The sequence below is a fragment of the Pan paniscus genome, chromosome 12 (assembly GCF_029289425.2).
Source record: "Pan paniscus chromosome 12, NHGRI_mPanPan1-v2.0_pri, whole genome shotgun sequence".
Taxonomy (NCBI): Eukaryota; Metazoa; Chordata; class Mammalia; order Primates; family Hominidae; genus Pan; species Pan paniscus.
The window spans coordinates 31,471,222-31,495,975 of record NC_073261.2 but is presented as its reverse complement, the minus strand read 5'-3'; the positions used below and the strand labels follow the sequence as shown (position 1 = coordinate 31,495,975).

Below are 24,754 nucleotides of genomic sequence, written 5' to 3'. Positions count from 1 at the left end.
CTTGGCGAGGCTCACCCCTTATTTCATTTAAGCCTCAGTTCAAATGCCATCTCCTTGAGAAGGCTTCCAATTAGCCCATCTCAATCAGCATCACCCCAGCATCTGTCTCTTTATCTTGCCTTTTTCCCTCCATAGCACTTACTACCAAATATTGAAATATAGACTTGGGTATTTTCTATCGTCCTTGCGCTAGAATCTAGCCTCACAAGGGTAGGGACTTAATTTCATTCCCACTACAGTCCCAACACTAGAACACTACCTGCTACATTGCAGGGACTCAATGCAGGAAATACTTGTTGAATGAATAAATGAATACATGTTACAACAGGGGATGTACTGGATGATATGGGGAGAGCACATAGCTCCAATAACCTTGAGCCAACCTAGTCGAGGGTCAAGGAAGATCACTCGGAGGGAGCAGCATATGAGCTAAGGCTTGAGAGAGAAGCAGGAATTAGCCAGTGGGTTTAAAACTCAAGAATAAATATTTAGATATAACATGGAAATGTCTTGATCCAAAAGACCAGTAAGGAAAACGGCCCAGGGAGGGCCAACAGTGGTCTGAAGGTCAAGTGGCTGTGTCTCCACTGATGCTAACCAGGGGTGGGGTAAAGAATGGCACAGCCACAGGAGAAGCTGGTCAACGACTGTTGAGGCCTCTACCAAAAGCGAAACCACTCCAGGAGCAGCTTTGCGTGCCCCATACTGGATTTTTTTTGTATCTTTGGGTACTGACAATTTAAATGACCACTTAACGTTTTCCAAGTTTGATCCAATTGTTCTTCCACCTGAAGCTTTACTCCCAGAAAGTTAGTTATAGGTTGTTTTCCAAGGAAGCCTGAGACAAGGAAAAAGTAACCTGTTGAAGGTGAGAGCTCCGTCTCTAAATCCATGGGGAGTTTTTCCTGGCTTTCCTCTGGAACTGTTGTTTGTTAATGACTTTTCAGGCACATGACTCATTTCAAGCATGTCATCCATTCTATTTCAATGTCAGTATTTTATCTTGACGTGGAGACAGAAGTGAGAACTAAAGGAGCTGAATCTATTGTAATGTTTGCACTTTTTTTTTCTTCAGAGGCATGATGTTGCAGTGCAAAGGCCCAGTAATGTCTTTATTGCTTCTGCTGGCGGCTTACTCTGTAATCTGCAAAAGTAAGGTAAACTCAAAGGGCACAGAACATCATCTGGATAATAAAAAACACGGAGATGCCCCATTGGCCTAGTCACAGCTCTGAGTTTACAATGCAGAAGAGACACTATTACCATCTTTTAAAAATACACTATTACCTTTTTTTTTTTTTGAGATGGAGTCTCGCTCTGTCACCCAGGCTGGAGTGCAGTGGTGCGATCTTGGCTCACTGCAACCTCCGACTGCCTCCCGGGTTCAAGCGATTCTCCTGCCGCAGCCTCCTCAGTAGTTGGGACTACAGGCGCCCGCCACCACGCCCGGCTAATTTTTTGTATTTTTCGTAGAGACGGGGTTTCACCGTGTTAGCCAGGATGGTCTCCATCTTCTGACCTCGTGATGTGCCCGCCTTAACCTCCCAAAGTGCTGGGATTACAGGCATGAGCCACCGCGCCGGGCCACTATTACCATTTTTTTTTTTTTTTTTTTTGAGACATAGTCTTGCTCTGTCGCCCAGGCTGGAGTGCAGTGGCGCGGTCTCAGCTCACTGCAAGCTCCGTCTCCCGGGTTCACACCATTCTCCTGCCTCAGCCTCCCGAGTAGCTGGGACTACAGGTGCACGCCACCACACGTGGCTAATTTTTTGTATTTTTAGTACAGATGGGGTTTCACCATGTTAGTCCGGATGGTCTCGATCTCCTGACCTCGTGATCCGCCCGCCTCCGCCTCCCAAAGTGCTGGAATTACAGGCGTGAGCCACCGTGCCCGGCCAGCTATTACCATCTTTTAAAAAGTTTTTTACAGGCCGGGCGCGGTGGCTCACGCTTGTAATCCCAGCACTTTGGGAGGCCAAGGCGGGTGGATCACGAGGTCAGGAGATCGAGACCACGGTGAAACCCCGTCTCTACTAAAAATACAAAAAAATTAGCCGGGCGTGGTGGCGGGCGCCTGTAGTCCCGGCTACTCGGAGAGGCTGAGGCAGGAGAATGGCGTGAACCCGGGAGGCGGAGCTTGCAGTGAGCCGAGACTGCGTCACTGCACTCCAGCCTGGGTGACAGAGCGAGACTCCGTCTCAAAAAAAAAAAAAAAGTTTTTTACAAAGCCTTTTCCTTTGGTCATTCACCACCAGCTTACTCATTTTTTTTTTGCACATTACCTTCCACACAAGTTTTACTTTGTGGCCACAATGTGCATACTTTTTTTGATTGTTACTTTCATGACATAGCAAATTGTTTCTATAGAGTCTTAATAAAGGTCATTTAAAATGACATGTGCAGTAAGTCAAAGTCTTCTTGTGCTAGGAAATTTGAAAAAACAAAAGTGTAGAGAAAAATACAAAAATTACTGAATCTGAACATCTATAGAGAAGTGTTGTTAGCAGTTGGTCTATTTCCTTCCAATCACATACAGATCATATCTGATGGGTAAAGAATATTCCATACTGTCAACAGACCACACTGTCTTCTAAAATCGCTTCAGCAGTGAGGATCCTCTGGAATAGATCTTGTTAATCCTGAGGAATTATTCTCCCAGCGGTGAGCTATGAGAAGTGGAATCACCAGAGGTAGTAATTCCTGACAGAACTGCCGCCTGCTTGTGTGGCTGAGATGCTGACCTAGGTATCAGGCTGGTCGCGCCGGAACCCAGCACCCACGCTGAGTCTTTCTGAGCTCCACTCTGCTCCCGTTAGATATTAACCACCTGAGGTAGCTGTCCAGATTCAAGGCGGTAGTGATTTTGTGTGTCTGTGTATTTATCACGGGGTCCGCGGCGGGAACGCAGGGGCTGTGTCCCACGTCCCCAAACCTCTAGTAGGGTACGGCGCGACGAACATCTTCCATAAACCTTAAACCTCCCGGCGCTCAGTCACTGGTTCTTATTTCAGCCCTCTTAGCCCCGTAGGTCGGCGCGCTGAAAACCTTTCTGGTACCTGGGGCCTTTCCTAAGAAAAAGGCACATGTCTCGCACATTTAAGTCTGGTCTGCAACTTCAGGCGCGCCAGCACCCGAGGTTCTTCCGACCGGCCGCTCCGCTCCCAAGCCGGGAACTTCCCAGAGAATTGGCCCGGCCTCCGGGCGCGGGGGACAGCATCGGGAGGAGTGGGACTCCGGGCGCCGCGCACGGGCCGAGGACAGCCGGGCTTGGGAGGCCCTGCCCGCCGCCCCGCGTCCTCCCGGCCACTGCCACCCTGCGCATCCGGAGCCGCAACAGACCCGGCGGGGCCCGGAGCCCCACGCCCCCGGCCCGCCCCTGGCCGCCACTTGTTTACTCCCCGGCGCAGCCTAGTCCGACCCTGGGGCCCGCCCCCGCCCACCGCCTATTGGCCGAGGAGGCGCGAAGAGCCGTAACGATTGGCCCGGGGAGGCGCGGGGCGAGCGGGGTAGGCTGCGCGAGAGGCCGAGAGGGGGCAGCAGGCGATGGCGGCGGCGGTAGCTGAGGCGGGTCGGTTAGGCTGGTTGTTCGCCGCGCTCTGCCTGGGCAACGCCGCGGGGGAGGCCGCGCCGGGCCCGCGAGTGCTGGGCTTCTGCCTGGAGGAGGATGGAGCGGCGGGCGCGGGTTGGGTACGCGGAGGGGCGGCGCGAGACACGCCGGACGCCACCTTCCTCCTGCGCCTCTTCGGCCCGGGCTTCGCCAACAGCTCTTGGTCCTGGGTGGCCCCGGAGGGGGCGGGCTGCCGGGAGGAGGCGGCGGCCCCCGCGGGCGAGTGGCGCGCGCTGCTGCGCTTGCGCCTGCGGGCCGAGGCCGTGCGCCCGCACTCGGCGCTGCTGGCGGTGCGCGTGGAGCCGGGTGGCGGGGCGGCCGAGGAGGCGGCGCCGCCCTGGGCTCTGGGCCTGGGGGCGGCCGGGCTGCTGGCGCTGGCAGCGCTGGCGCGAGGCCTGCAGCTGAGCGCGCTGGCGCTGGCGCCTGCCGAGGTGCAGGTGCTGCGCGAGAGCGGCTCGGAGGCGGAGCGTGCGGCGGCGCGGCGTTTGGAGCCCGCGCGGCGCTGGGCCGGCTGCGCCTTGGGCGCGCTGCTGCTGCTGGCCAGCCTGGCGCAGGCGGCGCTGGCGGTGCTGCTGTACCGCGCGGCCGGCCAGCGTGCGGTGCCCGCCGTGTTGGGCAGCGCGGGGCTCGTGTTCCTGGTGGGAGAGGTGGTGCCGGCCGCCGTGAGCGGGCGCTGGACGCTGGCGCTGGCGCCGCGAGCGCTCGGCCTCAGCCGCCTGGCCGTCCTGCTCACTCTGCCCGTCGCGCTGCCCGTGGGGCAGCTGCTGGAGCTGGCGGCGCGGCCCGGGCGGCTGCGGGAGCGGGTGCTGGAGCTGGCGCGCGGCGGCGGCGACCCCTACAGCGATCTCAGCAAGGGCGTGCTGCGCTGCCGGACCGTGGAGGACGTGCTCACGCCCCTCGAAGACTGCTTCATGCTGGACGCTAGCACCGTGCTGGACTTCGGCGTCCTGGCCAGCATCATGCAGAGCGGCCACACGCGCATCCCGGTGTACGAGGAGGAGCGCTCCAACATCGTGGACATGCTCTACCTCAAGGACTTGGCCTTCGTGGATCCCGAAGACTGCACGCCGCTCAGCACCATCACTCGTTTCTACAACCATCCGCTCCACTTCGTCTTCAACGACACCAAGCTGGACGCTGTCCTGGAGGAATTCAAGCGAGGTAACGGCCCGGGCATGGTGCAGGGTACGCCCGTGCGAGTGCCCTCTCCCTGAAAAGGGGTGGAAGCCTTCAGGAAAGGGTCCCACCCCCGTGGAGAGCAGTGAGACCTCTAAGGTCCCTTTTCAAGACGGTATTGGCCTTGCAGCTTGGAATGACCTTTTGAAATACTTAAAGGCCATCGATCAGAGTGGGAGGAATCCTTTAGACAGCGAACACTTTAACCCCCGCGTCAGGATAGCCCCCCCCCCATTTGCAGGGAGGGGTATGTCCGCTTGTCCTCTAATCCCCCAGCTCTTTCCCTCTCCCAGAGTGTTTCTGTGTGCTTGACTTTGTAGCAGGTCCAAATTTTTGGATAGAAACTAGAAGAACATAGAAAAGATGGTAGTCTCCAGGTATCTGGGATATTGTTGTGTGCACACATGTAATATCAAATTGACTGGACCTGTAATGTTTCCTTCAGAGCATTCTTAAGGTCCCTGGCGTTACTGCAGATAAGGGTATTTAGGTGTCAATCCCTTATCTGCGGTAAAGCCAGGGAAACTTAACACTTTGCTTTCACCAAAAGTAACTCCATTTATGCTGACTTAGTCTCCCTTTCTCCCGGCTCTGTCGCGCAGGCTGGAGTGCAGTGGCCGATCTCTTATGACTGCAACCTTCGCCTCCCAGGTTCAAGCAGTTCTCCTGCCTCAGCCTTCGAGTAGCTGGGACTACAGATGCACCCCACCATTCCGGGCTAATTTTTGTATTTTTAGTAAAGATGGGGTTTCACCACGTTGACCAAGCTGGTCTTGAACTCCTGACCAGGTGATCCACTTGCCTCGCCCTCCCAAAGTGCTGTGATTGCAGGCGTGAGCCACTGTGCCCGGCCCTTTTATTTTTTGCTTTTTAATCTCCTGTTTTTTAAAATTTTATGTAGAGACAGGGTCTCACTATTTTGCCCAGCCTGGTCTCGAACTCCTGACCTCAAGTGATCCTCCCACCTTGGCCTCCCAAAGTGTTGGGATTACAGGCGTGAGCCACCGCGCCCAGCCTCACCTCTTCTTTTCTAACCCTAAGGTCTCAAGTTCTCCCTTAACTCCACATTTTCATCCCTCCCTTCACTGTTTTAGCTGAGCAGTTCGGAGGTTGAAGGTAAAACCAGTACCCTCCGGATGTGAAGGTGTGGTTTCTTCTGCAATCCTCTCCAACATCATCCTTAGTGGTGCTCCCCAGAGTTTGGTGCTCAGACCTTGGTCAACAGCCATGCTTCTCACACCTGCACTCCTGTAGGGTGAGGGTGGGAGCACCCCAGGGTGTTGGACGGACTTGACCCTAAAGGCTGCCAGCTGTAAGGCCAAGAAGTGGCAAAGCCCCCTGGTATTTGTGGCAGGATGTTTCTGGCACCGTCTGTTGAGAGCCCCTGGCCTGTCGTTGCAGGAAGCCAGGCTTTGTGATAATGACCGCTACTCCTGACTGAGCACTGCCGTGTGCCAGTAGCTGATGGGCACTTTCTGTGTAATCTCGTCCCTCATTCCTTGCAGGAGGCCTGGGTGCTAAGTTACTGTTACTGCTGTAGCTCAGGAATGGGTGGGAGGCTTGGGTGGGCAGCTCTATTCTTTTAGACTCTTGGGTGCTCCTGGCTGTGTCCCTAGAACATGGCCATGCCACCCTGCCCTGGGGAGGGAGCCTGGGTTTGGGTCCAGACAGAGCCTCGCGGTGGTAAGTACTCCATCTGGGCTGCCGGAGCCCCTGAGGCAGGGGTGGTTCTCCTGGTGTGGTGACCAACATTGCAACCCTGGAATCAGCGGAGTAGGTTCCATCCTGCCCTTGCCTGCCCCCAGGCCCTGAAGGCTGCTCAGCCTCTTGTGGCGCAAAGTCCTCTGCTGTTAGTGATAAGAGTGGGTAAACAGACCTGCAGGGGGGGAGACTCATCAAGCACTTTGGCCAGTGCCTGGCGTGCATATGCTGTGTGCTTGGCGTTAGCAGGTGGTTCTTACTCCGGAACAGGCTCTGCTGGTAGGTGAGCTGTTTGCCAATCCAGGAGCAAGGGGTGAATCTGGAATTGCAGATTTCTGTTCTTCTAGGCAGGTCACCAGACTTCCTTTTTTTTAGGGAAAAAGTGGAAGACTGTAGCTGTCCTTTTGGTGTTCAAAGCACTCACGTTTCTAGATTCTTTAAGAAAAAGCTCACTCTGGTGTCTGGCTTCAGCTGGCTGCTGCTTTCAACAGTTGAGCAGTCACCAAGCAGAGATTTGGAGCAGCGGAGATGGAAGGGTTGTCCTGTTCAGAACTAAAGGCAACTTCTGTAGTTGGTCATGATGCTCAGGATGAGGTTGGTGAAAGTGGTCTTTCATTTTCCAAACCGCCAGTGTCAGGATCTTCGCTGCCATGGTCTTGTCTTTCATATGCGATGGATGAGCTTGGTCCAGGGTGGTTGGGGATTCCACTTGGGGAAGAATAAAAAATGTTCATGTTCGTTGGGAAGGAGCGCAGAGGCAGGATGTCCCCTGGCGGGAGGGCTTGTGTGCTGTGTAAGGAACTTGTACTTGATCACCAGGGCCATGAGCATCAAGCAGCAGCATCAGTTATTTTTACAGATCAGTAACAATTGTGGACACCAGCGCAGGGAGACCAGCGGTGTGAGGGATCCAGGTGAGAGGGGATGATAACCTGAACAAGGTTCATGGCAGGCCTGGAGAGGAGCCCCAAGAGGGCAGCAGAGGTGGAATTGGGAAGATTGGTATCTGGCAGCGGGGCTGTGCAACAAGGAGGAGCAGCTGAGGATGAGGCCCAGATTTCTGGCTGTGTGGTGGCGGTGCACCTTCACTAAGGGCCGGGCGTGGGGAGCAGAAACCTGCTTGGCCATTGAATTTGTGTCTGTGCAGTGTCCCAAGAGGCAAACTCCTAGCAGGCCGTTGATGTGAAATGCAAGTGGGAGGCAGAATAGGAGTGTCTCTCAAGTCATGGGAGGGAGGCAGAGAGCCTCAGCCTCCTAGGAGCACAGGTGTGTCAGGGGCAAGGGAAGCCCAGGAGAAGCTGGCCAGGAGGAGGCAAGACCAAGGAAGGAGGAGTCCCCGAGATGCGGAATGTCCTGGAAGCTAAGGGAAGAGACCACTTTCCCAGGGAAGGTGAGTGACAGGAGAGGAGGCCAGCAAACAGGATGCCGTTGACCTTTGCAAGAGCAGATTTGGTGCCACGGCAAGGGAGCCATTTGGGGAATGAATGAGGTGTGGAAAGGTACGAGAACCAATGTAGACAGCCCTCCACAGAGCGTGGCTGCAGAGAGAAGTGACTGGCAGAGGATGTGGGACAGGGGAGGAGGCCTTCTGCTGTTTGGTTTTAAGATGGGCAAGTCCAGTAGGTTCAGATTGAAATGCAGGTTGAAATGTAGCTAGGAAGGAAATTAGAGAGGCCAGGGTCCGGGCTGCTCCTGTTCTGGGCTGGGTGGCCTCCAGGCAGGTCACAAGCAGCCCGATGCAGGAGGATTTGGGGTTGAGTGCCTCTGCTTGAAACAGACCTTTCTAAAAGCTGCCTGACAACACGCTGAAAAGGATCCCCTTGGAAGACAGTGGGGGAGGTTTTTGGAACCTGGAGGTTAAATGGGGAGCTCTTTAATCCCCCTCGACTTCCCCGCTCCTGTGGTGAGTGAGGGCCATTCGTGGGCAGACTGGCCATGTCTTTCTGGTGACATCCCGGAGCTTTTTTCTCTGCTTCTCTAGTTCAGTGCAGTCCTTTGGCAAATATCTTTATTTTTTCCGTGTTAAAGTCCTTTTTGTCCTTCCTAACCTTCTTAAGCATTCCTCCACTTAGGAACAAAGGGCATATTGCAGTCTTTGTGGCGTGTGAGGTTTTAAAAATCGATTCCCTTTCCATCTCTCTGCCAAGCTAATGAGCCTCTGAATTTCGTGGAGCTGGAGTCCCTGCCATCTTGGCAGCTTTCATTCCGGGTCTTGTTTCTTTTGCTGTGTCTGCTAGGGAACTTTGTAGTCTGGGGGCAAGGTAACCTCCCCAGCAAGGCGCCCCTCAATCAGTGCCAACTTGAGATGACGTGCTGATTATTTTGTGCAGACGTCACCAGGAAGAGTGAGTGCTTTGGAGCCGTAATAAATAACTTGGACAGCTGCTCCTTGACTTACAAATGGAGTTATGTCCTGATAAACCCATTGTAAGTTGAAAATACCTTAAGTCAAAAATGTGTTTGATACATCTAACCTACCAAACCAAATAGTTCAGCCTGGCCCACCTTAAACATGCTCAGAACACTTACTTTAGCCTGCAGTTGGGCAAAGTCATCTAACACAAAACTATTTTAAAATAAAGTGTTGAATATCTCATGTAATTTATTGACTGCTGTACTGAAAGTGAAAACAGAATGGTTATATGTGTTTGAAGTATGGTTTCTACTGAATGCATATTGCTTTTGAACCATCAAATTTGAAAAATTGTAATTTGAACCATTGTTAAGTCAGGGACCTTAATGTACAAAAGAACATTATTATTATTATTATTATTTATTTTTTTTTTTTGAGATGGAGTCTTGCTCTCTTGCCAGGCTGGAGTGCAGTGGCACAATCTTGGCTCACTGCAACCTCTGCCTCCCGGGTTCAAGTGATTCTTCTGCCTCAGCCTCCTGAGTAGCTGGGACTACAGGCGTGCACCACCACGCCCAGCTAACTTTTTTATGTTTTTAGGAGAGACGGAGTTTCACAATGTTGGCCAGGATAGTTTCGATCTCTTGACCTTATGATCCGCCCGTCTCGGCCTCCCAAAGTGCTGGGATTACAGGTGTGAGCCACTGCGCCTGGCCAAGAACATTATTACTATTTTTGAGACAGAGTCTTGCTCTGTCACCTGGGTTGGAGTGCAGTGATGTGATCGTGGCTCACTGTAGCCTCTACCTCCTGGGCTCAAGTGATCCTTCCACTTCAGCCTCCTGAGTAAGCTGGGGCCACAGGTGAACACCACCATCCCCAGCTAATTTTTAATTTTATGTAGAGATTGGGGTCTCCCTATGTTGCCCAGGCTGGTCTCAAACTCCTGGCCTCAAGCGATCCTCCCAACTCAGCTTCCCAAAGAGATGGGATTACAGGTGTTCGCCACTGTGCCTGGCCGCAGTCTCTGCTTTAAAGGAACCCAGCTCTGGTTTCCTGTCTGCTGGGAGCCAGATGATTGCCATGATGCGGAAAAGAGTCTGACCAGCTCCAACAGCAGTGAGGAGCGTCAGCACACTACTTTTGTCTTTCTCACAGTATTCATTCATTCACTGAGGTGCTTTAGAAAACAGAAGAGAGAAGGTATTCCAACTGTTATTAACATCATAGAAATTGGGCATTATGAAAGGGTACTTTGGCATTCAAATTATTGGGGTACCCTGGAGCCTGCTAACTAAAATTAAACTTGAAGCTTTTCCAGGGCTTTCTGCTTGACGTTGGCAAGACACACTGTGAGCTGCTCGTGGCTCCGTGGAGCTGGCCTGTGGGCAGGCATCAGCGTGAGTGGTTCCACTCTGGTGGCTCAGCAGATGAGAGGTGACCTTGAGTCCCTGCAGCTGCCCTTGCTCTGTCCCTCTGCTGTCATCTTTGGCTGCCATCTAGACCCCTCAGACATTCTTCTTGGGATTCAGTCACACGACCACTGTTCCAGGGGATCTTCCAGGGCCTGCTTTCTTCTGTTGGTGATAGAATCATCCCAGTGTGGCAGGCCATGGAGAATTGTGTGCCTTGTTCTAGAGAAGTTTGAAAGCAAAGGAGTGAGTCCCTTTCTGTAGGAAACCTGCCAAAGGGGCTGGCTTCCTGGGAGAAGGGAGCCGAGATGAGGCCTCTCTGTGCCGAGGTGGCCATTTAGATCCTGGGCTTTGGTGCTGGAATCCAAGACATTAACCAAAACCACATGTCGCACTTGGCCTTCCTGGCCTGGCCTGACAGGTTTGTACTCTGGTGGGGCAGCCGTGGCCCATGTAGAGACGGCACCCAGCACAAGCACTGAGGGTTAGAAGGTGTCTAGAAACACGGTTCAGCAGGGCTGAGTGGCAATCTCCAGGGGCCCTAGCCTTCCTCCCAGAAAGCGGGGTGACGATTCATGTGGCCATTTCCAGCTTTTTGTCCGGGGCAATGCAAGCATCCTGGAGAACTGTGCTTTATTTAATCAAGCCCACGGGATGTAAAGTATGATCCACACAACAACACAAACTTGACTGTTTGATTTCCCAGGAGAGTCTTGAAGCAGGTACCCCCTCACAGGCAGGTCCAGGCCAGTTACGCCTCAGCGTTTCCACTAGTGACAAACGAGGGCCTGGTTGAATGAGTTGCTCCCATCCCCCTGTCCTGGACCTGTGCCGCCCAGGCCGGCAGCCCCCTCCATCTGGGGCTGTGCTACCTAAAGGTGGAGTCTGAGTTGAGATGTGCTGTGAGCATAAAACACACCAGATTCAGAGAGTGCAACATAGACAAAATGTCTATGACTATTTTTTGTATTGATTACGTATTGAAATGCTATTTTGACTATATTGGGTTACTTACAATATATTATTAAACTTAATTTTATGTGTTTCTTTTGACTTTTTTAATGCAGCTATTCAGATTTTAAATTACTTAGGTGGGTTGCATTCTGTTTTTTTCAGACGGGTCTAAAGTAGTGTGGATGAAAAGCACTTATCTGAGACATAGTAAATTCCTGAAGCCTCCCCAGCATTCCCCAGCACTCTGAGACTTGGGCTTTTTTCCAAGCTTACATTCCCTCACTAAGCAAACAAACCAAATAGGAAGCTAACCTGAGAAAGACATATAGGGTAAGGTGGAAAATCTCAGCCTGGTGCTCCTCCTCCCTGCACAGCTTGGCTCCCGAGTGGCCAGCTACCACTCTTCTCATCCCCTAGTTGACAGCCCCTAATGGGCAGCTTTAAGAATTAGGAAAACCAAAAGATACACAGACACACACACATACACACAGTCTATCTGTCTGTCTGTCTATCTTTCTATCTCTTTCTAATTTCTATCGTAAAGAAGGACAAGAAGCCATGCACATTTATGTAGGATGGACAGCATATATATTTAAGAAGAAAAAGACTTAGGAAATCCTCCCAAGGACAGTCAGGCTGGGTGGCCCCACTCAGCTGCCCCGTGTGGACTGTCGCAGGAGAGCCTGTGTTTCCAGAGTCAGTGCCCTTGTTAGCCTGCATGTGCAGGCTGGCTGATGTGTGAGGCATTTGTGTTCTCCACTGGATGCATCCTTGTCTAAACTGCATCCATGTCATGGAGGTGCACGGACCTGGAGCTGGATCCCAGCTCTGCCAGCTCTGCCTGGGGGGCCTTGTGCAGATGGGCATGAGCCCACTGCTTCATTTTCAACCTGTGTGAAAATAAGGCCAGTTCTCATAATCACGCTGGGAGTCTTAAGTAAAAACCTAGAAAAGAGTGTGGCTCTGTGCCTGGCACGTTGTAGGAGCATGAACGTTAGCCGTGTCCTTTTGGTGGGCCTATACCAGGGGAGATGAATCAAACTGGGGGGGCCCAGCAAGCTGTTCCATGAGTGTCCTCCCCCCACAGGGAAGTCCCACCTGGCCATCGTGCAGAAGGTGAACAACGAGGGTGAAGGCGACCCCTTCTACGAGGTCCTGGGCCTGGTCACCCTGGAGGACGTGATCGAGGAGATCATCAGGTCCGAGATCCTGGACGAGTCTGAAGACTACCGTGAGTCCAGACTCTTGGCAGTTCTGTCTCGGCTGGGCCCGCACACTTCCCCAGGCGTATGTTGCGTCAGAGGCCAGTGGGCCTCTGTGCTGCTGGAACCCAGCAAGATCCACAGCCAGGCCCCCTTCTGAGCCCTGCATGGGCGCTGGCAGAGAGCCCCCTTGCAGGAGGGCTCACGCCTGCACCTCCACACAAGCATGGTTGCCTGTGCCAGCGGTGGCCTTGCAATCCCAGGGCTCACCTGGGGCTCCATTAGCAGCAGTCCTATTAGTTTCCTCCATTACTGAGAGAGCTCTGCCCTTCATGGGCCTTTCCCAGTCTTCTGTCTCCCTAGATGCTTTTGTTTTTGCAGGTTCTTTTGTACATTACAGAAATGTCCCCTGAAAGAACCCACTGTTTGCCATGAAGAAAGTCTTCCTGGCTGGGCGCAGTGGCTCACGCCTGTAATCCCAGCTCTTTGGGAGGCCCAGGCAGGCAGATCACGAGATCGGGAGTTCGAGACCAGCCTGGCCAATATGGTGAAACTCCATCTCTGCTAAAAATACAAACATTAGCTGGGCGTGGTGGTGCGTGCCTGTAGTCTCACATACTCAGGAGGCTGAGGCAGAAGAATCGCTTGAACCTAGGAGGCAGAGGTTGCAGTGAGTTGAGATCACGCCACTGCGCTCCAGCCTGAGAGACTGGGAGGGGGTGGAAATAAGTCTTCCCAAAGCAGCTGATCCCGGGCCCTTGATTGCATGGTAAAAGTGTCCGCCTATTAGCATGGTGGCCGAGGTCTGCAGGGCTGTACAGAGTCTGTGCATCATGGCCGGGCCGCCTGCCCTGCATGCTTCCAGAAGTATCGCTTTAATCATGTGTCGATTTTCAAACATAGCATCTCTAGTTCCGTTCTTGAGACTGCCATAGGCATGGGGTCTCCAGGTTAATTGCTGCCCATTTGCATTGGTAATCCTTGAATACATGCTTTATAGTGAGAAGTTTTTCAGTGGCCAGAGAGGCTGTTATTATTTTTTAATTTTTTTTTTTTATTTTGAGATGGTCTTGGTCTGTCATCCAGGCTGGAGTACAGTGGCGCATTCATGGCTTACTGCAGCCTCAACTTCCCAGACTCAAGTGTTCCTCCCACCTCAGCCTCCTGAGCAGTTGGGACTACAGGCGCATGCCACCACACCCGTCTAATTATTTTATTTTTTTGTAAAGACACGGTCTCTCTATGTTGCCTAGGCTGGTGTTGAACTTCTGGCCTTAAGTGATCCTCCTGCCTCAGCCTCCTAAAGTGCTAGGGTTACAGGTGTGAATCACTACATCTGGCCTAAATTTAAAAAAGTTTTTAGTCTACATCCAGTGACCTATCAGGGATGCTTGTTATTTTATACAAGCTGCTTTGTTATCATATCAGCATTCTCTTCAGCCAGCTCCAAGGCAGATAGTCACCCCTCTCTCTGTGTGGTTGGGGTGGGAGCAGGCCCCGTGGAGGGAGTGGTGCTGAGGACATGTCCCTGGCGTTCTGATGCTGCTCCATCGAGGACCCCCTGGCCTCAGGAGGAAGGAGCAGGCGATGCAGCCCCTTAGTGTGGTCGTGTTGACTGACAGGTGGCTGATGCCTGAGCGCGCCCTCTTCTTCCATCTTAGGAGACACCGTGGTGAAGAGGAAGCCTGCTTCTCTGATGGCCCCTCTGAAGCGGAAGGAGGAGTTCTCCTTGTTCAAGGTGTCTGATGATGAATATAAAGTAAAAATCTCGCCTCAGCTGCTCTTGGCCACCCAGCGCTTCCTGTCCCGAGGTGAGGCGGGAGGGTGGTCCATGCCCCCTGCTCTCCTCACCATTCTGTGGGTCAGGAGGCCGCCCAGGGCCGACACTGACTCTGCTCCCCACTCCTAGCAGGCAAATGCATCTTGAGGACTTCTGTGTTCTCTGCAGCCCTGCCAGCATCTTGGGTCATGGGAGAGACACCTCCTCTCTGCCAGATGACCAAGAGCAGGGCCAGGCCAGTGCCACGCCTGGTGCACCACAGCCAGGGGGCCTCAGCTCTCAGCTGGGCGGATGTGGGGTGCCCTGCCCAGTTCTTTTTTTTTTTTTTTTTTTTTTTAAGATAGGGTCTCGCTCTGTCACCCAGGCTGGAGTGCAGTGGCACGATGTTGGCTCACTGCAACCTCTGCCTCCTGGGTTCAAGCGATTCTCCTGCCTCAGCCTCCCAAGTAGCTGGGATTACAGGCGTGTATCACCACGCCCAGCTAATTTTTGTATTTTTAGTAGAGGCGGGGTTTTGCCATATTGGCCAGGCTGGTCTCGAACTCCTGACTGCAGGTGATCCACCTGCCTCAGCCTCCGAAAGTGTTGGGATTACAGGCGTGAGCCACCGCACCTGGCCCCTGCCTAGTTCTCTTGTGTTGAGGTGTTAGGGGCAGCTGCTCACAGGCCACCCGGGAGAGCCCTGGTGGGCACAATAACTTTAAATTGCCTACAGTGTTGGGTGTGGTTCCACCGGCCACTAGGCCCCAGTGGACACTGTCCCTTTTTTCCACCACGTGCAGAAGTTGATGTATTCAGCCCGCTGCGCATCTCTGAGAAGGTCCTGCTGCACCTGTTGAAGCATCCCAGTGTCAACCAGGAAGTGAGGTTTGACGAGAGCAACCGGCTGGCCACACACCACTACCTGTACCAGCGCAGCCAGCCGGTGGATTACTTCATTCTCATCCTGCAGGTAGCTGTGGGTCCCAGGCCTGGAGTCCCTCCTGCTTCCTCAGGCCAGGGAAGGGTCTAGGAGAAGAGGGGAGCAGGGGCATGCGGATATGCACCCTCCCGCCCCAAACAATTGAGGTGGTGGGTTTCTCCTTCCGCTGTCTTCTGACGGGAAAGGTAATCTGGCCGCATCTGTTTCTCTCCTTGCCACTCCTCCCAGGGCAGGGTTGAAGTGGAGATCGGGAAAGAGGGTCTGAAGTTCGAGAATGGGGCCTTCACGTACTATGGAGTGTCGGCCCTAACTGTGCCATCCTCGGGTAAGCCACGGCCCTGCTGGTGCTGAGGGCCAGGGTGGAGGCTGCAGAGCCTGTCCCCCATCATTGCTTGGGCTCTCAGTGCCCCTCCTCACCTCTCCTTCCACTTGAGCCCACCACCCCACAAGGTGGTATAGCCCCTGGGCTTCCAGGAGGGAGGGCAGCATTCTTCATCGCTCAACTTTGTGGCCCACTCCACCCCCGCAAAACCTCTCCCGGCTGTGTTTGTCCTTCTCTCCCAGCTTCCCATGCACATCGCCTCTCCAGAGTGATTGGTGGGGTGGGTCTTTGAAACTGTACAGTTGTCCCCACCAGGGGAGGAGGCTCCCAGCTGCCAGCATGGCTCCTGCCATCACTGATTGTTCCTTTGATAGTTCACCAGTCCCCGGTGTCCTCGCTCCAGCCCATCCGCCATGACCTGCAGCCCGACCCAGGTGACGGCACGCATTCATCTGCGTATTGTCCCGACTACACCGTGAGGGCGCTCTCTGATCTGCAGCTCATCAAGGTGACTGCCTGGGCTGCTTGTGGGTGCTGGCTTTAGCCGACTTTGTGTCACCGGGGGCTAGACCAGCTGGTCTAAGACTGCCCGGAACAAGGCCTTCCACTCATCCTGAGGGACACAGACCTTTGCACCCAGTTTCCAAGCAAGGTCTTAAAAACACTTGACTCAGTTGCTCTTCTCTGCCCTTAACTAGCTTAAAGTTGTGCCTCTGTCCTCTTCGGGCACGGTGTCACCTTTCCTGCCTACCTTCTGCGTCTCGCTTCACCAATTGGGTCTTCCAGTAACGCTGTCATCCTCCAGGTTACGCGACTGCAGTACCTCAATGCACTCCTGGCTACCCGAGCCCAGAACCTGCCACAGTCCCCTGAGAACACCGACCTGCAGGTTATTCCAGGCAGCCAGACCAGGCTCCTTGGTGAGAAGACCACCACAGCGGCAGGTGAGTGCCGAGTGGTACATCGTGCACGGTGTCTGGACCTGAGGGCCGTGAGCTCACACACACAGACTTGCACTCTCGCCGCCCCCCCGCCCTCTGTCTTTTTTCTCTCTTTTCTCCCCATCCTTTTCCCTTCTTGATATATATCTATATATATCTATATCTATATATCTATATATATCTATATCTATATATATCTATATCTAATCTATATCTATATATATATCTATATATATATATAGATATAATTTTTTTTTTTTTTTTTTTGAGATGGAGTCTTACTCTGTTGCTTTGTTGCCCAGGCTGGAGTACAATGGTGTGATCTCGGCTCACTGCAACCTCCAGCTCCTGGGTTCAAGCAATTCTCCTGTCTCAGACTCCTGAGTAGCTGGGATTACAGGCGCCCACCACCACGCCTGGCCAATTTTTGTATTTTTAGTAGAGATGGGGTTTCACCATGTTGGCCAGGCTGGTCTTGAACTCCTGACCTCAGATGATCCGCCTGCCTCACCTTCCCAAAGTGCTGGGATTACAGGCATGAACCACTGTGCCCAACCCCCTTCTTGCTTTTTTTTTTTTTTTTTTAATTCTTCATTATTCAACTTGAACTTCTTGCTGTCTTTAATAGCATGGATGACACCAAACTATAGACTAACTGGTATTTAGAGTAGAGTATAGTAAGTCGGTATTTCTCTCAAGGACGTCTTAGAATGGATTGACTTAATCAGAGATTTGTTGGGAAGTGGGAATAAGTTTTAGTTCAGACACTCTTTTGGCCATTTAAGATTAAGTTTAGGTCACTTTGAGTCAGCAGTGGCCCTGGCTTAGAGGGTGTGTGGCTGGCAGACACCATCCTAGACACTAGAAGGGCATTTGTGAAGAGTTTGGTCAGTTCATACTAATATTTAAGCGTGGCCCATCCAGTGCTCCACTGCGAGCAGGAAGATTGTGTTGGAAGAAATTTTGCAAATGGAACTAAAGGTTGTGGGATATGGAACCCCATCCCCACACTGCAAGGAGGGAGGTGAAAGAGTCTGAAGGGTAGGCTGTGGGTAGGAGTGGTGAAGGGTTTCTTGTTCTTGTTTTTCAAGAAGATACTTTAATTCTGATTGCGTTCCTAAGGTTGGGGTCAGAGATATGCCTGAACTTGAGATTCCTGGAAGAGCTGGTGGGGCTGTGGAGGGAGCTGCAGGCTCGCTTCCTCCCACCCCCACCTGCCCCACCACGAGGAAGACAAGCTGTTATCAACGCTTCCTCTGCCAGGCACTGTGCTAGGAGCTTCCATGTCTAACTCTGCTAACCTCCCCGTGGCCAGAGGGGTGCTAGCTGTTCTGCCTGTTCTACAGGGCAGGAATGAGAGCCAGAGAGAAGGCCCAGGGACTCTGACCTGCTTCCTGTAGGCCTCCCGTGGAGCCACTGTGGCTGCTCAGACCCACACTCGAGAGCACAAACATGTTTTTCTAATAGTCCTTTCTGAATTGTGAGGTCACATGCAGGTGCAAGGGACAGAAATCCCACCCTGGGCCATGTGGATGCTTCAGCCCCTGTGGGCTCCAGATCTGGGTGTTGGCAAAAAGGCAGCAGGTGAGGTCGTGCTGCTTAAGTCTTGGATCTGGGGATGGGTTGCATCTATTCCTAAAGAGATCTCTCTAAGGATGATGCTGCACTTTTTTTTAAGAGATAAGGTCTTGCCATGGTGCCCAGGCTGGCTTCATACTCTGGGCTCAAGTGATCCTCCTGCCTCAGCCTCCAAAGTAGCTGGACGAGTAGCTAGTGCCGCACCTTTTAGGGTTGTTGAGGCTTCTGTGCTTACCCACTGTGATGGTTTCTTATTGTATGGGGTGCCCCTTCTACAGAAGTTCACATTGTCACATTACACTGGGGTCTCAGAGGCCAAGGTGTTGTGTTTTAAAAATGGGAGTGTTTTGGTTTTGGTTCTCCCACATGTGAGCCTTTTTCTGGCTCACTGCTACTCAGACTGCACGTGTTGTAGTGAAGATACAGACCTAATCCCAGAATAATGCTCTTCCCATCACTGCACACCCGGAGATTTTTAAATAATCTTCACTGGGCCGTCCTGTAAGAGAATAGTTGATAGTGGCTTTGTGGGTCATTTCCTCTTTGTAATGGATTATTCTCTAGACACAATGTTGGTTATTTTCACTTAAGTACAACCTGACAGTTGCTTCAGTGAGGCTGGCCTGCTGTCTTTCTGTTTCTTGCCTGAACTCGGGTTGTCCTGCATTTTGTCCCGTGAGCTTGGCACTTCACTGTCCGGAGGAGCGTAGGGCCGCTGCACACCTGGAGATTTTGGTGGGGCACTGCTTAAATCATGCAGATGAGAACCAGTTTCTGGAGACCTTGGCACTAGACGCCCAGCAGAGAAGTGCCTTTTTTGAGACTTGGAAGACACAATAATTTTAAATTGCCTACAGCAGGGGTTGGCAAATAGTGGTGCAAGGGCCACATCTGTCTAGCAGCCTATTTTTGAGAATGAAGTTTTATGAGAACCCACACATCCGTTTGTAGATTGCTATGGCTGCCTTTGAGTTACAGCAGTGGAGCCGAGTAGCTGTGACAGAGACTGTATGACCTACAAAAACTAAAAATATTGATCCTTTACAGAAAAAGTTGTCTGACCCCTGGCCTACCATTTCAAATCCTGGGTAGGTCCTCCACGTCAGTTCTTCATGGAACTGTATTGCCGAGGGAAAGGCAGTCCCCACACTGTGCAGCCCTCCATGCTGTGCTCCTGGCTTTCTCTGCCATCCTGAGCCGTAGGCTGTGGGGCAGCGCAGCACCAGCACTGCAGCTGCCAGCTCTCCCTCAGCTTCCCCTGCCCGGGGCACCGGCCCTCTCCATGGTGCTGCCCGGAGCCGAGAGGCACAACCATTTCTGCTCAATAGCTTCTCCTCTTCTTTCTCTCTCTGCTCTCTTTAGCCTTCCCAGTAGACCTTTCCTTCTTTGGCACAGTTGGAAACTGCAGTTGATAAATGACTGTGGACTAGTGCGTGTTTTTTGTTTTCAGAGCACACGCAAGGTAAATATCTTCCCTCTCCCTGCCCCTTCACTTCCCTTTCCTGGCCCTTCAGCTGAGGGAGGAGCAGAGCCCACGGCTCCCCAGGCTGAGGGGCATTTTTCTCCAGGGGTGTGGGGTGGGCGCTCCCTTCCATCCTTCTGGAAGACAGGAGGGGTCGTGAGACTCCTCCACTGTGGAAAATGGTGCTTCCTTCCAGCACAGGGTGCTGTATTGTCCCGGGAAGGTGCCTCTTGTTCAGCATAATGACCTGGGACCCTCGGGGCCAGAAATCCACAGCCCCAGCTTCCCTGTCTCCCAGGGAAGGCATCTGTTAGCTGACCATCTGCTAACCAGTCGCTCCTGTTTCTGCTCTGATACTTCCCAAGGCATCCCGAAGCACCTGTCTTAGCTGCCCCTTCCTGTCCCACAGAGGATTTGGCACTTGGTTTTGACAGGATACTTTACCAGCTTTGATGTTAATTCTCCTTCCCTTGTCTCCTGTAGGGTCCAGCCACAGCAGGCCCGGCGTCCCGGTGGAAGGCAGCCCTGGGCGGAACCCAGGCGTTTAACGGCTCACTAGGCAGCCCCAGATCTGGGGAACAGATGAGCACGTGGGGAGCTGGAGTGAGCTGAGCAGAAGTTTTGTGCCCGCCTGCCCCCATCCCCTCCAGGCCACGTTTTAGATGGCCCTTGTAGATGCGGGTCCTGGGTGTCCTCAGAACTAGACATCAATGCCTGAATCCTTCAGCCGGCCCTGCCCTCCTTTAGGAGACAGGAGTCACCAGGGCACAGCCCTCCAGGCCCGCCTCAGGAAGGAACGAAAGGAATGCCATCATCTCTAGTCCCCAGGGCCCAGCCTTCCCCTTCTCCCCCAAGGCAGGGACAGTGCAGCATATTCAGATTCAGACCTCTTTGGGCCGAGCCACCTTGTGAGTGCAGTTACTGCCTTTGTGTGGCCGTGACCTCTATTTGTTTGCTTTTAATTTGCCAACCTATCGCTGCTGGCAGCACTTTTTGAGCAAGCCGAGAGCACCCATTTTGGCTGGGGGTTCAGATCGATGGCCTTGTCCATGTTGTCCTTTCTGGCTTCCCTGACGGTGTCACGTTTCAGCGCATGCGCCCCAGACTTTCCCATGTGCCAAACCAGAAGCTCCACTGCCCGTAGGCTGTCCCTGTAGCCCTGCTCCCTCCCTGGAGGCTGCTCTTCTGATTCTGAGAGCTGGCCTAGTGGTGCTGAGGGCCCCTTTCTGCTTCTCTGCCCACCTGCTGAGTTGCCACTCGCAGTGTTGTCAGTTCCCGTGTTCTGAGAAGAGGTCATGCCTGGGAGGAAGGGATCGTCATGCTGCATCGAATCCTCTCTCCGCCGTGTGGCCCCCAGGAGAGTAGCTGCCTGTTGCACCTGCTCCACACCTCCCCACAGCCTCCCTGCAGGTGCTGTGTGGCCGTGATGTGCAGAGAGCAGTGAGGGAGGGTTCATGAACCAGGTGGATCCTCTTTAAAAAAAAAAAATCCGTTTTTGTTATATCTCTAGAACATTTCAAGTCTTTTCCTTTTTTTCTGTTCCTAGCTATGGGGTTTTAGAGAAGTGGGAACAGGAAGGCATTTGTCTTCTTCTTCTAATTTACTACATTTTCCTTCCGTAGTTCTTCAGCTGTGTGGAAACGGGCATCACAAGGACATAGGATCATAGATTGGGTAGGGAGGGAGGAGGATTTCTGGAACTTTTCTCAAAGGAATTTGGACCCTTATAAATGGGACTGGAGGTCAAAACAACAGTGGTATCCTTGCTTAGAAATTGTCCTCAAGGAATAAACTCTGAGAGCAAGCCCGGGTTGGAAACAGATGCTTTAAAATCCTCTCTCCAGAACAGTGGTTTTTTGTTTGTTTATTTGAGATGGAGTCTCACTCTGTCACCCAGGCTGGAGTGCAGTGGTGCGATCTTGGCTCACTGCAACCTCCACCTCCCAGGTTCAAGCCATTCTCCTGTCTCAGCCCCCTGAGTAGCTGGGATTACAGGTGCCCACCACCACACCCGGCTAATTTTTGTATTTTTAGTAGAGACGGGGTTTCACCATGTTGGCCAGGCTGATCTTGAACTCCTGACCTCAGGTGATCTGCCTGCCTTGGCCTCCCAAAGTGCTGGGATTATAGGTGTGAGCTAAGATCAGGGATTCTTAACCTTGGCTGCACACCAGAATCACCTGGCAAATTAAAAATACGTGGACCTGCCACCAGAGCTTGTGATTTAATCAATCAGAGTCGGCATCAGAGTTTTCAATTTTTTATTTATTTATTATTATTATTATTTTTTTTTTTTTTTGAGACAAGATCTTGCTCTGTCGCCCAGACTGGAGTGCAGTGGTGTGATCACGGCTTGCTGCAGCCTCGACCTCCCTGGTTCAGGCCATCCTGCCACCTCAGCCTCCTGAGTAGTAGGGACTACAGGTAGGCACCACCACACCCAGCTAATACTTTTAATTTTTTTTGGTAGAGATAGGGTCTCATTATGTTGCCTGGGATAGTCTCGAACTCCTAGGCTCAAGCGATCCTCCTGCCTCGGCCTCCCAAAGTGTTGAGATTATAGGCGTGAGCCACCGTGCCCAGATTCACAGAAGAGTTTCATACACCTTTCACCCAGGTTCCCCTAATGTTAACAGCTTACATATAACCTTGGTACATTTATCAAAACTAAAGGTGCAATCATACTATTAGCTAGAGTTTATTTGGATTTTACCATTTTTCCCAATGTCCCTTTTCTGCTGCAGCAGCCAATCCAGGATGCCATACTGCACTTAGAGCTGTTGCTTTCTTTTTTCCTAACTTTATATTTTGAAATAATTTCAGATGATAGGAAGTTGTAAAGGTAAGGGCCCCACGCACCCTTCATCTAGTTTCCCTCCATGGTTACATCTTATATGGTTGTAATGCAGTATTCCAACAAAGACTTTGACACTGGTGCAATGTGGGTGGACAGTCCAAATCATTTGTCACATCTGTGTAACTACCACTGCAATCACGATAAAGAAGTCCCATCCCCACAAGGATCTCCCTCCCCACCTTCCCTAACTCCTGGTAACCACTAATCGTTCATCTCTTATTTTGTCATTTCAAGAATGTTGTATAAATGGGAGCATAGCGTGTAAGCATTCGGGATTGTCTTTTTTCACTCAGCATCGTTCTCGGGAGATCATCCAGGCGTTGCATGTGTCAACAGTTTGCTCCTTTTTATTGCTGAGTGGTATTCCGTGGTGTATGCATTGGCCCCCTGAAGGACACCTGGGATGTTTCCAGTTTGGGGCTATTCCAAATAAAGCTGCTACGACTATTCACGTACAGGTTTCTGTGTCAAGATTAGTTTTCGAGAAGTGTAAATGCTTGGTCATAGGGTTGTTGCATGTTTCGTTTTTTAAACTTTTTTTTTTTTTTTTTTTTTTTTGAGACGGAGTCTCACTCTTTTGCCCAGGCTGGAGTGCAGTGGCGCAATCTCGGCTCACTGCAAGCTCCGCCTCCCGGGTTCATGCCATTCTCCTGCCTCAGCCTCCCCATAGCTGGGACTACAGGCGCCCGCCACCACGCCCGGCTAGTTTTTTGTATTTTTAGTAGAGACGGGGTTTCACCATGTTAGCCAGGATGGTCTCGATCTCCTGACTTCGTGATCTGCCCGCCTCAGCCTCCCAAAGTTCTGGGATTACAGGCGTGAGCCACCGCACCTGGCCACAAACTGTCAAACTCATGTCCTCACCGGCAACCTAGGATGATCAGTTTCCCTGAATCCTCCACAGCTCTTAGTGGTGTCCACATGTTTTTACTTCAGCCGTTCTGACAGGTGTGTCGTGATGCCTCACGGTGGTTTTTCATTTGCGTTTCCCAGTGGTGGACACCTGTGTTTCACTTCAGTGGAATATTCCTGTCTTTCACCCATTTTCTGATTGGATTGTTTCTTCTGTTGAGTTTTGAGAGTTCTTTGAGATTCCTTTATGGGATTTTTGGTTTCCATTGGTCTGTAGCTTATCTTTTTCATCCCTCCCCCTCCCCCCCTTTTTTTTCCTGAGACAGAGTCTCACTTTGTCACCCATGGTGGAGTGCAGTGGCACAATCTTGGCTCACTGTATACTTGACTCCTGGACTCAAGCAGTTCTCCCTCTTCAGCTCCCCATGTAGATGGGACTATATCACCACACCCAGCTATTTTTTTTTTTTTTTTTTTTTTGAGATGTAGTTTCACTCTTGTTGCCCAGGCTGGAGTTCAATGGCGTGGTCTCGGCTCACCGCAACCTCCGCCTCCCAGTTCAAGCGATTCTCCTGCCTCAGCCTCCCGAGTAGCTGGGATTACAGGCATGTGCCACCACGCCTGGCTAATTTTGTATTTTCAGTAGAGATGGGGTTTCTCCATGTTGGTCAGGCTGGTCTCAAACTCCTGACCTCAGATGATCTGCCCGCCTCAGCCTACCAAAGTGCTGGAATTATAGGCATGAGCCACCATGCCCAGCCTATGCCCAGCTAATTTTTTATAGAGATGGGGTTTCACCATGTTGCCCACACCTGGTCTCAAACTCATGAGCTCAAGTGATCTGCCTGCCTCAACCTCCCAAAGTACTACAATTACAGGTGTGAGCCACCGTGCCCGGCCATCTTTTCACCCTCTTAACAGGGTTTTATACAGAGCAAAAGTTTTCAGTTTTGATAAAGTCCACTTTACTGATATTTCCTTTATGGACTGTTGCTTTTAGTGTCGCATTTAAGAACAACTCTACCTAGTCTTAGATCCCAAAGGTTATCTGTTTTTTCCTAAAAGTTTTATAGTTTTAAATTTAAGTATGCATGTGAGCCATGTTAATTTTTGTATAATGTGTAAGACTTAGGCTAAAGTTCTTTTTTTTAATCCTATAGCTGGTCCAGCTGCTCCAGCACCGTTTGTTGAAAGGCTGTCCTTCCTCCATTGAATTACTTTTGCACCTTAAAGTCAGCTGGGCATATTTGTGTGGTCCTGTTCCCGTGATGATCTCGGCTCTGTCGATCTGTGTGTCTGTGCCTCTGCCAGCATTGCACTCTTGGTTCACATAGCTATATAGTAGATCTTGAAATCAGCTGGACTGATTCCTCCTCTCACTCTATTCTTTTTCAAAATATTTTTGCTATAAATTTGTATATGAATTTTAGAATAACCTTGTCTACATCTACAAAACATCTTCTAGGATTTTGATAGGAACTGCATTTAACCTGTATGTTAATTTGAGGAGAATTGATATCTTTACTGTATTCTGTCTAGCAATCCATGAACATGGCATGTCTATTTAAATCTTTGATTTCATCACATTTTATAATTTTCAGCATACAAGTCCTTGCATATTTTGTTAGATTTAAA

The 24,754-nt window shown here is 51.6% G+C and overlaps 1 protein-coding gene across 6 annotated transcripts; it reads left to right on the top strand.

Annotated features, from left to right (window-relative positions):
• Positions 1-1,297: 1,297 nt before the first annotated feature.
• CNNM3 (cyclin and CBS domain divalent metal cation transport mediator 3) lies at positions 1,298-22,718 on the top strand. Of its 6 annotated transcripts, XR_612266.4 has the most exons (9): positions 1,298-4,768; positions 12,291-12,434; positions 14,067-14,216; positions 14,968-15,137; positions 15,336-15,432; positions 15,804-15,937; positions 16,235-16,373; positions 19,311-19,410; positions 19,894-19,942. XR_612266.4 is itself a non-coding variant. In XM_003805745.5 (8 exons), exons 1-8 carry the CDS (start codon positions 3,544-3,546, stop codon positions 19,956-19,958), a joined length of 2,124 nt encoding a protein of 707 aa, XP_003805793.2. In that variant the 5' UTR covers positions 1,298-3,543; the 3' UTR covers positions 19,959-22,718. The 6 variants fall into 6 exon arrangements, 4 of the variants coding, with proteins under 4 accessions (XP_003805793.2, XP_034809625.1, XP_063450858.1 ...); XM_003805745.5 differs by lacking the exon at positions 19,311-19,410 and having other exon boundaries at positions 19,894-22,718; XR_004670033.3 differs by lacking the exons at positions 15,804-15,937; positions 19,894-19,942.
• Positions 22,719-24,754: the final 2,036 nt, after the last annotated feature.

What these genes read in the sequence shown, in the direction of transcription:
- CNNM3 (XM_034953734.3), top strand. Translation starts at nt 3,544, where the DNA reads ATGGCGGCGGCGGTAGCTGAGGCGGGTCGGTTAGGCTGGTTGTTCGCC. An exon ending in CCAGCGCTTCCTGTCCCGAG is followed by an intron (nt 14,217 to 14,967) that starts GTGAGGCGGGAG and finishes CACCACGTGCAG; the next exon opens with AAGTTGATGTATTCAGCCCG. An exon ending in CCTAACTGTGCCATCCTCGG is followed by an intron (nt 15,433 to 15,803) that starts GTAAGCCACGGC and finishes TTCCTTTGATAG; the next exon opens with TTCACCAGTCCCCGGTGTCC.